We start from the raw sequence: 13,461 nt of genomic DNA on the forward strand, positions 1-13,461 counted from the left end.
AGGAGTAAAGGTCCTGGCCACCAAGCCTAGCAACCTGAGTTCAATATCCAGGACCCAAATGATGGAAGAAGAAAACTGACTCCCACAGGTTGTCTTCTGACCTTTAAGTGAGCACCTTTATGGCAGATTGGGCTAGGGTGGACAAGGGTGTGAGCAGAAATGGGTGGGGTGAGCAGAAGCAGATGATATGTAACACTGCTTTATTTAGGGAAATCTTCCCAACCTGTGGGAAACTTGCAGTCTTAGGGCTCAGCACCCTTGTTAGCTCAAGGGTAGTGCTGTGCCTTGTGTAGGTTGGAGGTTACTGTTAGATGCACTTTATCTTCCTCCCTTCCTTCCTCTTCTTGTTTGTTTGTTTTTATAGTTGTAGCTACATTCCATCCTCTAAGAAGACTAAGCCCCTTCTAAGAGGAGAAAGGCCTAATACCTTTCACGAGCTGCTTGGGTTCAGCAGTTTAACTTGCAGCTCTGGAGGTCCCTTCGTGATTCCACACACCCCAAGAGGATTAAGTTTTTCCACATACTTTCTAGCCAGCACTGTTAAAGCCTCAGAATTAAATTGTCCACCCTGGTTACAGGCTGCCTGTCCTTCGTTTGTCCTTGCTGTCTCTCCTCTGCTCACAGATTTGAAGGGTTACACAGTGATCTTTAGAAACAAGGGCTTAAAGTCCAAGAGTTCAACCAAGATCCAACAAGAGGTCCACTTGCACTGAGTCATCACCAAATAGATCAGACTTGGAAGCCCTCTGTTTAACTTGAATACTTATTCTCCTGAGACACCAGTCTGATTTGTGAGGAATCTCATTGAGGGTGAGGAAATCCATATTTATTAAATGCTTTCTATTTTTTGTTAATATGTATTTATTTATTTACATTTATTTATTTATTTATACATTTATTTATTTTTATTTATTTTTTTTTTGAGACAGCAATTGCTCATACTGTAGACCAGGGCTGGCTTCAAGCTCAGAGATTAGAGTGGCTAGAATTAAAGGCTTAAGCCACCATAGCCCAGCTCTTAAGTGATTTCTGAAACCCATGCATTGGGCTGTCAAGCTGATGACTGTGGCTGAGTCAGGCTGTTCAGCTCTCCAGGTCTCCCAAGGTGACCTGTAGCCTATGGATCCTTTTCTCCCTGCTTGGGCTCTTCTCGGCCGCCTGATTTGGTTTGGTTTGGTTTGGTTTGGTTTGGTTTGGTTTGGTTTGGTTTAGTTTGGTTTAGTTTGAGACAGCATCTACTATGTAGCCCTGGCTAGCCTGTAACTGGCAGTGTGCACCAGGCTAGCCTTGAGTATATGGCGATCCCCCAACCCTCTGCCTCTGGGATTAAAGGTGTGCACCACCATACCCACCTTTCTCAGCCCCTTCTTGAGGGGCTTTTTTTTTTTTTTAAGATAAGATTTATTTATTTATTTTATGTTTGTGAGTACACTATAGCTGTACAGATGGTTGTAAGCCTTCATGTAGTTGTTGGGAAATGAATTTCTAGGACCTCTGCTTGCTCTAGTCCGCCCTGCTTGAGGTCAACTCTGCTCGCTCAGTCCCTGCTTGCTCCGGCCCAAAGATTTATTTATTATTATGCATAAGTACACTTTAGCTGTCTTCTGACACACCAGAAGAGGGCACCAGAAGGGGGCATCAGATCTCATTACGGGTGGTTGTGAGCTACCATGTGGTTGCTGGGATTTGAACTCAGGACTTTCAGAACAGTCAGTACTCTTAACCACTAAGCCATCTTGCCAGCCCGCTGTCGGCTCTTAAGTATCTCCTATTTTTATCCAGCTAGGGAACCCACAGATGTAGCCTCATTCACCTTTTCCCTAAGCCAGCCTGTCCTGAGCAAGCCCTTAGCTCAGTGACCCAGCACTGCTGAGATACCTCCCCTGCCCACCTTCCTCTCCTCCAGCCCCAGACCCTGACTTTCCCATACATCTCTGCCTCTTCTTAACTTCCATACTACCTGGGGCAGGGGAGCTGGCCCTGAACACTAAGCCCACCTGCACTTCTTAAGCAGGTTATACTCATGGTCTGAGGGCAGCTTTATGCAGTAACTGTAGTATGCTTGAATCTGACCTGTGACTAGCCACAGGAGACCATGTGGACAGTTCTGCTAGTGGCACCATTCTAGCACTCAGCGTATTTTGAGATTTTCAGATGCAGAACACCGAGACCACTGAAGGAGCCTGGTTTCCCCCTTTTTTATCCTCCCTCCATCCTTTAAACACACCACTACATACACAGTCTGGATATTGGCTTTGTTTAATATATTGCTATATCTTGGAAATCAATTTGTACCAGTTGTTCAGAGCCATGTAAGTTTTATAATGACTTACAGGATATGCCACTGATTGTAAGTGTGGCATAATATGGCTGCACAGTCCCCTGTCAGATATCTGTTTTCAAGGTTCTTTGCTACAGTGGTTCAGTGAGCAATCTTACATCTGTGTTCATGCTACAGACAGCTGCCTGGAAACTTTCACAAGTGAAATTGCTGAATTGTGGTATTTATGCTTTTCCAAAAGGAGAATTTTTTTAATTCTACTTCTTGAGTTACTGCGTCTCAGCTGTCTGTTCACGTGTCCACTGACTCCTGGGCGAGCCCTCAATCTGCTGTCTTTTTCACACTACTCTGCCTGTCTCTTCTGGGTTCTAGAACTTTCTAGACCCTGCATCTCACTGCCTGCGCTTCAGTTGACAGCTGCTGTGATCACTCTGTATGACAGTCATATGTTTTGCTTTGAGAGCTTTTCTTCTCTGTCAAGGCAACTGGCCTGTTATCTCTGGCCTTTTATGTGAAGGCTAGCATGCTAATCCTGTCCACATTGACTGTTCAGATGGACTCTCACAACAGGTAGTCATGGACCTAGAGCCCAGACATTGTTAGCATTGTGGGCCACCCTGAGCATTGCTCTTCCAGGTACAGTCTCTCCATAGGCCACCTCAATCTTGAATTATAAAACCCTAGATTAATTTCACCTGTTTTTATTTTTAACTTTGTATAAAGGTAATTGTGACCTGTGTACAGGGTCCTCCTTCTGTAATGTTTGACATGTATATTTTTAATTCCTGTTGCCATATAATATTCCATTCATTTCGTCATCCATTCTGAATAGTCACTGAAGTGACTCTAGCTTGGTTATCATGAAAAGTGTTGCCAGGAACACTTACTTCTGCCTGCTAATGCTTCTGTGCACATCTTTGTTTATATATCAAGGGTCTCCGAGTCATAGAGCACATAAGTCGTCGGCTTCTACATGGTCTCCTCTGATACTGTATGGGAGTCCCAAGTGTCCCAGATCTTGACTTTATAACCCCTTTGGTGGGTCTTGACCACAGGATGTTGAGCATATTCTTGTGTTGATTGCCCTTGTGTGTGGCACTCCTGTTGACATTTGCAGTTCCATTTCTAACAGTTACGTTTTACCGTGCTTTCTTGCTAGCTGGGATGTCAGCTTTCTACGAGACCATTTTGTCCTGCCTACTCCCTTGACTACTTTCCATTTTTCCTGGGATCTTTCCTCATCTGTTATTTATTTTGTAACAAGTGAGTCTTGGGCCCCGTAGCTTGCGTCTTGTAGAACATTCACTGAACTTGCATGAAACTTACTTTATCGGGAAAGTTGGCATCTACACAGATGTCATGACTCTCCCAAGCAGATGTGAAGAATAAATACTCACTCCTCCTATATCCTTTCCTACAGATGTTTTTTTTTTGATTTTTAATATTTTTATTACATATTTTCCTCAATTACATTTCCAATGCTATCCCAAAAGTCCCCCATAGCGCCCCCCACTTCCCTACCCACCCATTCCCATTCTTTTGGCCCTGGCATTCCCCTATATTGGGGCATATAAAGTTTGCAAGTCCAATGGGCCTCTCTTTCCATTGATGGCCGACTAGGCCATCTTTCGATACATATGCAGCTAGAGACAAGAGCTCCGGGGTTCTGGTTAGTACATCATGTTGTTCCAACAATAGAGTTGCAGATCCCTTTAGCTCCTTGGGTACTTTCTCTAGCTTCTCCATTGGGAGCCCTGTGATACATCCAATAGCTGACTGTGAACATCCACTCCTGTGTTTGCTAGGCCCCGGCATCGTCTCACAAGAGACAGCTATATTTGGGTCCTTTCAGCAAAATCTTGCTAGTGTATGCAATGGTGTCAGCGTTTAGAAGCTGATTATGGGATGGATCCCTGGATACGGCAGTCTCTAAATGGTCCATCCTTTCATCACAGCTACGAACTTTGTCTCTGTAACTCCTTCCCTGGGTGTTTTGTTCCCAATTCTAAGAAGGTGCACAGTGTCCACACTTTGGTCTTCATTCTCCTACAGATGTTTTTAAGAGAGAGAGAATGACAATGTGTGTTTATGTGTGTGTGGCCATCTGTCATGTCTTTATGTGAGTGCAGGGGCATCAGGTTGCCTGAAGCTAGAGTTACCACCAGCTTTGAGTCACCTGCTGGTTAGTACTAGAAGCTGAACCCAGGTCCTCTGCAAGAGCAGCTGTCCCCTTAGTCACCGGGCTCTCTTCAGCCTGTCAAATAGCATTTTACACTGTTTTATTTTCTTTTTTAAATGTTCTTATCACATTCATTCATTTACATATAGTTAGTTGTGTGTGGTGTGTATGAGCAAGTGTGCATGTGTGCATGTGCCAAGGAGTGCATATGGAGGTCAGAGGACAACTTGTGGGTGTCAGTTACTTCTACTCTGTGGGCCCTGGGGATCTAACTTGGGTCGTCAGGCTTGGTGGTTGGCACCTTTGCCTGCTGAGCCATTGCCCTGTGTTTAGCAAGTGCTTGTTAGAAATCAGAACCTTTTAAAGCATATCTACCACCATAGTGCATTCCCCTTTCTAAAACTCCCAATGTTTTGCAGGTTCTTGACCAATACGAGCGAGAAGGATTCACCTTCCTAGCGAAGGTGTTCAACTCCTCACATTCCTTCTTAGAGGACTTGACCGGCCTTACCCTGCTCCATCAAGAGACCCAAGCTGCTGAGGTAAGAACACTTGGCTTCTGTCCTGAGGACTGAGGACAGAACCTGCCTGACTCTTGCCTTTGTGAGAAAGAAAATAGAGAGATTGACTTTGACTTCTTCTTCCTGAGAGCAGAGCGCACCCTGGCATGCTAAAGTGTCTGCCCGAAGCACCAAGAGGGCAGAGCAAGTCTGGCCCCTGATTTCCTAGCATTCCTTGTGTTTCTGGAGGGTCTGCTTGAGTACAGCTATTGGTAAACAGTTTCCTTATAAGGGCTCTGCCAGACACAAGTTAGGGAGGATCCTGAACTCTGGGCTGTGTCATCAGAGAAAGCATGAATGACTTGTTGACAGTCTAGTCAATCTTAGGTGCCAACATTGGTCTGCTGTGAAATGTCCCTGTCTGGCTTGGGAGCTGTGCAGGTCCCCACCCTGAATGAGGGACAGCCACAGACTGAGAGTGAAACCAGGTTCTCACAGTGAACTTGCTTTCCCCTGAAGGGGTCACGAGGTGAATTGAACCCTCAAGGCACTGCCATGGCTGTGCAGGGAAGCCCCTGTCACCCCTATTCTGAATACCTGGTTCAATCTCAGACATGGCTACAGAGCCACAAGTCTTGATCATTTATAATCATCCCAGGAGTTATGTCTCTACACTGCATAGGAGGCCCCAAGTAGTCAGGGAGTGGCTGAGCTGGACCAGTTCTGGCCAGCCAGTGGAATAAGGGCTGCTGTTTGGAGAGATGTGATGAGCTCTGAGTGAATAAACCTTTGGAAAAACCAGAACAGGGCTGCTTGTGAGCAGGTTGGGGTGATTTTCAGGCACACCCAGGAAACAAGGTTGTCCTCTAGCACTTGCTTAGAACTGAAAGTGATTTATCTCTAACTTGCTCCCATGCAGGGTCATTAAACAGATGTGATCTTTCACTGATGTCTGGTACTTAAAACCCCTGCAGAGAGAGTCCCTCATCTTCAGGGTTAGGAAGGAAATGCCATCTCTGGAGAACTCTGAGAGACAAAGCTGTGCCCTAGGACTGAGACTGGGGCCCCAGGCAGGTTTCAGGGTATGCTAATGGCAGCTGCCATTGCCTGAAAGTGCATGAGGCGGAACCTGCAGGTCTTTGCAGCTGTGACATCACTGACAAGATGGGGAAAGGGATTTTCCAAGTCACCCAGAAGAATAGAGAGTTCTATGATCTCACCCTAGAGACACAAACAAGATGTCAGGGTAGTGGCTCAACCTTTGATCATATCGAGTTACTCTGTGTTTTAGTAGCCCAGTTGGCCATGCCCTTCTCAAAGACCCAGAGAAAAAGAGGTTCCAGCAAGCCTTGGTACCAGTAGGCTGTGGGTAGGAAAGTAGAGCCTCATCTGCAAGCCTGAGTGGGTTTCTTGTTAGTTTGCTTGCTTATTAATTATTTTAAGCTCTTCACTAAGTTAGCTCTGGGGTCTTAAATGTCCCATAACATTGGAGGTGAAAGATAATAAGTCTATGACCCAGATGTGGCTTACAGCTGTGGTGTTTTGAAGCTTGTCCTGTGTTAAATTTCGAAGAAAGCCAGACTTTTAAAATTATGATTTTTACATTAAAGTCTGAAATTCCTCATTTTCAACTTCTTTGAAAAATCAAATCTGGCAACTACAGGCGCATGCTTCTTGACTAGAGGGAGCCACACAAATGACGCATTCGACACAGGCCTTGACTGCATAACACGTGTGACGCGCTGAGGATGCAGCTCGGCGGTAGAGTACTTTCAAGCATGTAAGGCCCTGGGTCCAGTGCCAACACCGCATCAGGAAAGTCTATAGAAACACAGTCATACCTGTCACGTGGCTCCCGTTTCCTCTCCTGGAGACAGATACAGCTGTTGTTTCTTCATCCTTCAGCCATGTTCTGGGTTTATTTCATGTTTTGCAGTTGACAGCCTTCCTGGGAGTTTGGATATGTAACCCTTGACTTGCCAAAGCTCTAAATAGAAGCTTTAAACGAAAAGCAAAAATAGTGTCCTCACCAGGGGACCTGATAATAGCAAAAATCATTGTCCCACTCAGGATAGTGAAAAGAACTTGTGTGAGAGAGAATAAATGTGTATGTCTGAGAATTGCTGGGGATACAGCTTACTGGTAGAGCACTTTCCTAGCATGTGGAAGCCCAAGCCTCAGCTCCTCAGGGTAGGAAGATCAGGAGTTCAAGGTCACTCTCAGCGTATAGTGAATTCAAGGCCAGCCTGTACTACCTGAAACCTTATCTCATATACAAAACAGAGCCAAAAAAATCTATTTATATAAATATAGTATTTTGATTATATACTTATTTTTGGTGCTCAGTATGAAAATCTGAACATCTGTATTTTTTAAACACAACCTCATAAAGATGGTAATCACTTCCCTTTTGAATGAACTGTTTTCTTGGGCTTGGTGTTTGCAAAGACTCATCAAAGTAATATGTATTATTTCATCATATATGTTGTCTATAGAAAGATTTAATCTTTTGTGGTGCTGAAGCTCAGAACCATGTGTATGCATACATGATTACGTGTGTGATTTTAAAATTACTACCCATGTCTGAAAGTCTGCTGCTTGTACCATGCTGGTTATTAGGGTAGGGATCAATGAGACGGTTATGCTCGTGGGCTCATGTCCACTGTGAGAAGCAAAGGTATTGACAGGGAGCTGAGGGGCCATCAGAAATGTTTAGTCATCTGTATGCGGTAAGTTCCAAGACTCAGAGAGTCAGGATGTAAAAAAGCCTTTTAGGAAGACAACCACCATTCCCTTTAGCCCTTTAGGGCTTTGTTTTGTCTTGTTGGTTTTTGTTTTTGTTTTTAAGATTTATTTATTTTATATATGTGATTACACTGTCACTGTCTTCAGACACACCAGAAGAGGGCATCAGATCCCATTACAGATGGTTGTGAGCCACCATGTGGTTGCTGGGAATTGAACTCAGGACCTCTGGAAGAGCAATCAGTGCTCTTTACTGCTGAACCATCTCTCCAGCTCCGGCCTCTTAGTTTTAAAGGATGAGAAACTGTCTTTATAAACAAAAGCTGGATTTGGTCATTGGAAAGCTGGGGAGGAGAACACCAATGCCCTGAGCCTTCCCAAGTTACAAAGCACATGACAGCTCTCCTGTACAATTCTGTCGTTTGTAGTTTTTGTTTTTATATACAGGGTCTCACTGTGTAGCCCTGGATGGCTTAGAACTAACCACCTGGAGCCAAGGCTTGGTCTATATACATATAACACCACAGAGATCTGTCTACCTCTGCCACCCAAGTGACAATCCAAGGCTTGGTCTATATACATCTAACACCACAGAGATCTGCCACCCAAGTGACAATCTAAGTGTTTTTATGTGGACTATGTATGGAGGGTTAATTTTATTTAACACTGAAAAGTTAAAAGAACTTAGGAAAGGCCATTTGCCATGGCCTTGGGGCCTTGGACAGATTCTTTCACATTCTTTGAATCCGATCTAGGTGTCAAATGGTGCTTTCATTTTGCCCATGGGATGTTAGAAGTCCCCACAGAGGAAAGGCCCCACTTAGCCTCCTACATGCTTGAAGCATGGCCATGATGGAGGATGCTTTCATGCTTCACCTTCGAGGCCCAGCTTCCTGAGAGTAGAGCTGGCCCATGGAGACGGGCCCTGACTCTCTGGTCCTTCCTCCAGTCTCTTTGCAACCTAAGGAAATGGGAGTTGCAAGTTGATGGACCATACCATGTCTCAGTGACAGATCTGCTGAGGAGTTCCTGAAGGGTTGCTTTAATTGCTAGATTTCCTAAGGAAAGTCTCAGTCTGACTCAAACATGCAGAAGCGTTAGCCTTGTTTTATGAAACTGGCTCAACTTAGCCTCTGGGGTTTTTTCTCATCCTGGGACAAAATATCAGTTTCTGTGTTTTTATTTTATTCCAACTGTGGTTTCAGCATCATGCTCTGAGAAACACCAAGATATATTTTTCTATTCCATCTAACTAAAGTAAAAAGGATGACTCCTAAGGGAGCTGATGAAACAAACCATCTTGGTCCATCCTTGAGAGATTGAAATTCCCAGATCCCATAGCCAGAAGCCAGCATTCTCCTGCCTCTGGGATTAACTAACTCCAGGCTCACTGCCCCTCACTCTGGCCTCTTGACAACACAGGACAGTTACACCATGGGTGGTGTCAGCACCGTCCATCCTTAGCATTGTGCTCAAGGCGTTTACATCCTCGGGTTTTTGTGAGGCAGCATCCCCCTTGCAGATTCATGCAGCTAATTAGTGATAACGGGGGAGGAATGTTGACTACCAACTGTTAACACAGGCTGTACAGCCCCTTGCAGGCTGGCAGCCACAGAGAGGGCTGCACTGACAGACCCATCCGGAGTTGAGATTCAAACTCTTAACTCACTGGGATATAGAATTCTAGAAGGTAGAATGTCCGTTGTCCTCACAGCAGAAGTCACAGGAGAAACATGGCAGCCGTATGGTGTGACTTCATGGGCAGAAAGACTTCCTGTTCTGCTCAGTCAGCCACGCTGTTAACAAGTGTTTCTGCCCGGCCTTTGCACTTACCCCAAGCTTCTGGCCCTTCGCCCTCACAGCTGGTTTTGATTTGGTTTCTGTGGAATAGTTTTTTGTTTTGTTTTGTATTTAACAACAGTCAGATATTTATGTACAGCTTCATCAAGAGCCTCTGATGACAAATATGCCTTTGGAGGCCAGGGGAGGCTGTGGGAAACCCCCGTGTCAGCACTCAGACCTGTTTGCAGTGGAGAGAGTTCACTATGGGAACTCATGGGCTTGTTCAAGCACCTAGCCCTGTCTTCCCAGAGTCCTCTGATAGCCTGTCTCCCCTGGTCTGTCCTGGGATGGTGCCCTGCACTGAATTTTCCTTATGAAGCAATCCCTCCAGGTCAGCCTTGGCCCTCTCTCCTGAGTGAGGGGAGGGGAGGCAGAAACTGCAGGCACAGAGCCAATCACTGCTTAGCTTGGAAACTGGAGCCTGTCTTTTGAAATCCAGCTTGGCAACATCCCATTGAGAACTCGCTGTGTAAAGTGTGTCCCTTTTATTTGCTGTCAGAGTTATCTGCAGAAATTTGAGATGTTTATATATGTGGGCATTAGGGACGGTCCTGCTGAAGGGAAGACAGCAAAGTCTGCGTGGAATCCTGCCTTCCAGAGAGGAGGCTGAGTGGCACAACCTATGTAGAGGCCATGGCAGAGAGAATGGGGAAGTCACATGCAACACACAGACAAGACAGCTGAGCAATGGAAGAGAGGCTCTAGTCCTCCTTAAACCATGGGAACACAATCCTTTTTAAATTGTGAGACTTGAGTCCTCTTTCAACCATGAAATTCAAGACCAAAAGACATTAAACCATAAAGACTTCAAGATATTACATTAACCTAAAAATATTTTTTAAACTGAGTCAGTCATGTCAGACAGGAATTTTATCTATCTGGGTTTGTCTGACTGGATCCTCAACTTTGATTGGCAGTTGTATATATCTTTAAATCATGAATACATTAAACTAACTGGATGAATTTTGAGTTGGAGGGGCTTTTCACGATGGATTCTGTGAGCCAGAAGGTGGAAAGTGAGTGAATTCCTAGAACTAGGTAGCACATAGGCCAGGCACAGCTGCCCCGACTTCCTGACTCAGCGGTGTGGGGACCCTGGGGTGTCCTTGCAGCCTGTGCCGGCCTTGGTTTTCTAGGGGCTATATTTTCACAGCTGATCCTTCTCATTTGCAAGCAAAACAGCTGCCTCATGTTGAATTTGGGGAGATTCCATATTTCAAGACTGCAAAATTAAATAGATTTGTAGCTCTGAGATTGCAGCTCTGAATCTTCTGCTTCTCAGTTGCGCACGGGGCTCGGGGGTAGAAGGGATAGCAGCGAAGGTGTGTGCCTGTTACTCCAGTATCTCAGCTAGTGTTCATCAGCTCTGCCCAGCTCCTGCTGCCGAGGAAGCAGAGAGGCCCAGCCCCGTGGGACAGTGCCATGGTGCTGGGGGAAGGAGGATGTGAGCCACACAGGGCTTGTGGCTGTAGGGACAGAGATGACACATGCTTCTTTTGTTTCTGTGGAATCTCAGGTTCTCATGCAGGGGGGTGCGGGTGGGGGGCAGGCAAGAGCAAACATTGGTTCTCAGAGATTGGAACTCCAGGTTTAGGGCAGAAAAAGCAGAGCAGGGGTTCCATATGTACCTGTGTCAGTAGGGCCTCTGAAACTGTACTGTAGCCACCAGCACACTTCTCTGGATATGTCTGCAGTCACCTTATGAGGAAGAAGTACCCATTTTACAGATGAAGCTGTAGAGGACAGAGGAATAACCAAATACACTGATAACATGCTTTTGAACTTCACTGGGTAAAGCCTCCATGTACATGGTAAGGTTTATAGTACAGATCACCAGCCAGGAGCATCGAGAACAGGAGCAGGGTGTCAATATGCAGCTAACTCACAGGGAGTCTCTACTTTCATACTGAGCCTACAAGTTTCCACAGACAGAGCACTCTGCCCATCTCTCCCAGACACATTCTCTGGTAGCTTGTGTATTAGGGTTCTCTAGAATCACAGAACTTACAGAATAGCTTACAGGGAAATTATTGGAATGACTTACAATCTGCAGTCTAACTATCCCAACAGTGGTTAGTGTGAATGGGAAGTCTATGAACTTAGTAGTCGCTCAGTCCCATGAGGCTAGGTGTTTCAGCTGATCTTCTGTAGAAGTAGATTCCAACAGATGTGCAAGCAGGCAAGGAAGAAGAAAACCTTCCTTCCATTGTCCTTATGTAGGCCTGCAGCAGAAGGTATGGCCCAGATTAAAGGTGTGTACCATCATGCCTGGACTTAAGCTACTCTTTACTTGGAACTTGCTCTGTCCCGGGCTGGCCTTGGATTCAAAGATCTGCTTGCCTCTGTACCCTGAGATTAACGGTCTGTATCACCTTGCCTGGCCTAAGCTTTTCATGACCACTATGCTTCAAGATCTAGATCAAAAGCGTCAAGATCTAGATCACAAGTGTGCCCTCTGTTCCCGGATTGTAGTTCATTCCAGCAAGTTGACAACTAGGAATAGCCATCACAGCCTGTCTCTGTGTGGTGGCATCTGCCACATCACTGTGCCTTCTTACTCTTCCATTGGCTTCTAAGAAAATCCAAGGGTCCCTGAGAGGTTTGCCTCACCAGTGAACTCATGACTCGTCTGGGGATGAGTAGAAGTGGATTCCAACAGGGGAAGAGCAGGTCTGAGTAGTTCTTTCTGGGCTTCCATCTTCCCTAAACTGGAAAGGAAATCAAGAGCTGGCCACCACTTGCAGTTACAATGCTGTGTGGTTTTAAAAAACGTTGTGCTGGGCATAGAACCCACAGCCTCACGCCTGCTGAGCCCACACTCTGCCACGATACATTTGCAACCCCTTGTTTTGTTTTAGTATTTGTGTTTATCTTACCTTGAGCCTCCTTGGAGGAGACCCCACCTAATTCTGCTTGGCATTTTATTAAAAGGAAAGAAACTTGGCTTTGTAAAAAAAAGTTTTCAAAAATAGTTGATATTCATAAAGGATTACACACATAAAATATTTGTGTTGTTTCTGTCAGACTTGAGCTGCAAGCATTGATTTCTGAAACCATCATCAGCTAGTTTGTGTTTCCATGCCCAGACACTTGTTGGCACACTCTTCCCTCTGTCCCCCTCTATTGCCTCCCCTTTCTTTAGTCAGTGACCTGTGGCAGTAGACACCAGTCCATGATAGCTGGGCCTACTTCAGCCTTAGCAGTGTAGGCCTGAGGATCTAGGATAGGCAGTCTGCAAGAAGGCCTGGGATTTGCATGCTGGAGGTAGAGGCAGGATGTCCTCCTGAGCCTGCCACTATTTACATCACTTCCTGTTACCTGAGCCCAGCTGTGATCTGAGATTGACACCTAGCTCCAAAGGTGTTGGCATACTTATTTAAATCTTTAAAGATGAGGAGCCAGTGAGATGGCTGTCATGCAAGACAGCCACACTGAGTTTGAGCCCTGAAACTCATCCTGGATCTCAGAGCTCAAATCTGTGTTAGTATTCCTACAGCAAGAAGGGGAGGGTGAAGATCCTGGAGTTGTCCAGGACCTATGTGGACCAGCTAGCCTGGAGCACACAGTCAGCAGTGACGATGAGGTAGAAATAAGAAACTACCTCAAAAGTGTCCTCTGATCCCACACATGTACTGTGGCACTCAAGTGCCTGGAGACATACACACATATGAGTAGCGGGGGGAGAGTAATAATAATAATTTTTAAACTTAAAAATGAAATCTTTAAAAGATGATACAAAATTAGTTAATGTAGTCTAAGTACAACTTTTTCTCAGTGTTTTCTTAAACCAAAAGTGATTTTTTTTTTTTTTTTTTTTTTTTTTTTTTTTTTTTTTTGGGGGGGGGTTTTTTTTAAAAAAATAATTTTTTTTTTTTTTTTTTTTTTTTTTTTTTTTTTTTTTTTTTTTNNNTTTT

The 13,461-nt window shown here is 45.0% G+C and overlaps 1 protein-coding gene across 6 annotated transcripts in view; it reads left to right on the plus strand.

Moving 5' to 3' along the window:
* Positions 1 to 13,461, plus strand: part of Atg7 (autophagy related 7) — a 211,711-nt gene that overhangs the window by 125,228 nt on the left and 73,022 nt on the right. For all 6 annotated transcript variants that reach the window (XM_021164861.1, XM_021164859.1, XM_029478810.1 and 3 more), the window contains one exon: positions 4,880 to 5,002. In XM_021164861.1, coding sequence (XP_021020520.1) covers positions 4,880 to 5,002 — 123 coding nt within the window. The remainder of the gene's footprint in view (positions 1 to 4,879; positions 5,003 to 13,461) is intronic.

This window comes from Mus caroli, chromosome 6 (genome assembly GCF_900094665.2).
Source record: "Mus caroli chromosome 6, CAROLI_EIJ_v1.1, whole genome shotgun sequence".
Taxonomy (NCBI): domain Eukaryota; kingdom Metazoa; phylum Chordata; class Mammalia; order Rodentia; family Muridae; genus Mus; species Mus caroli.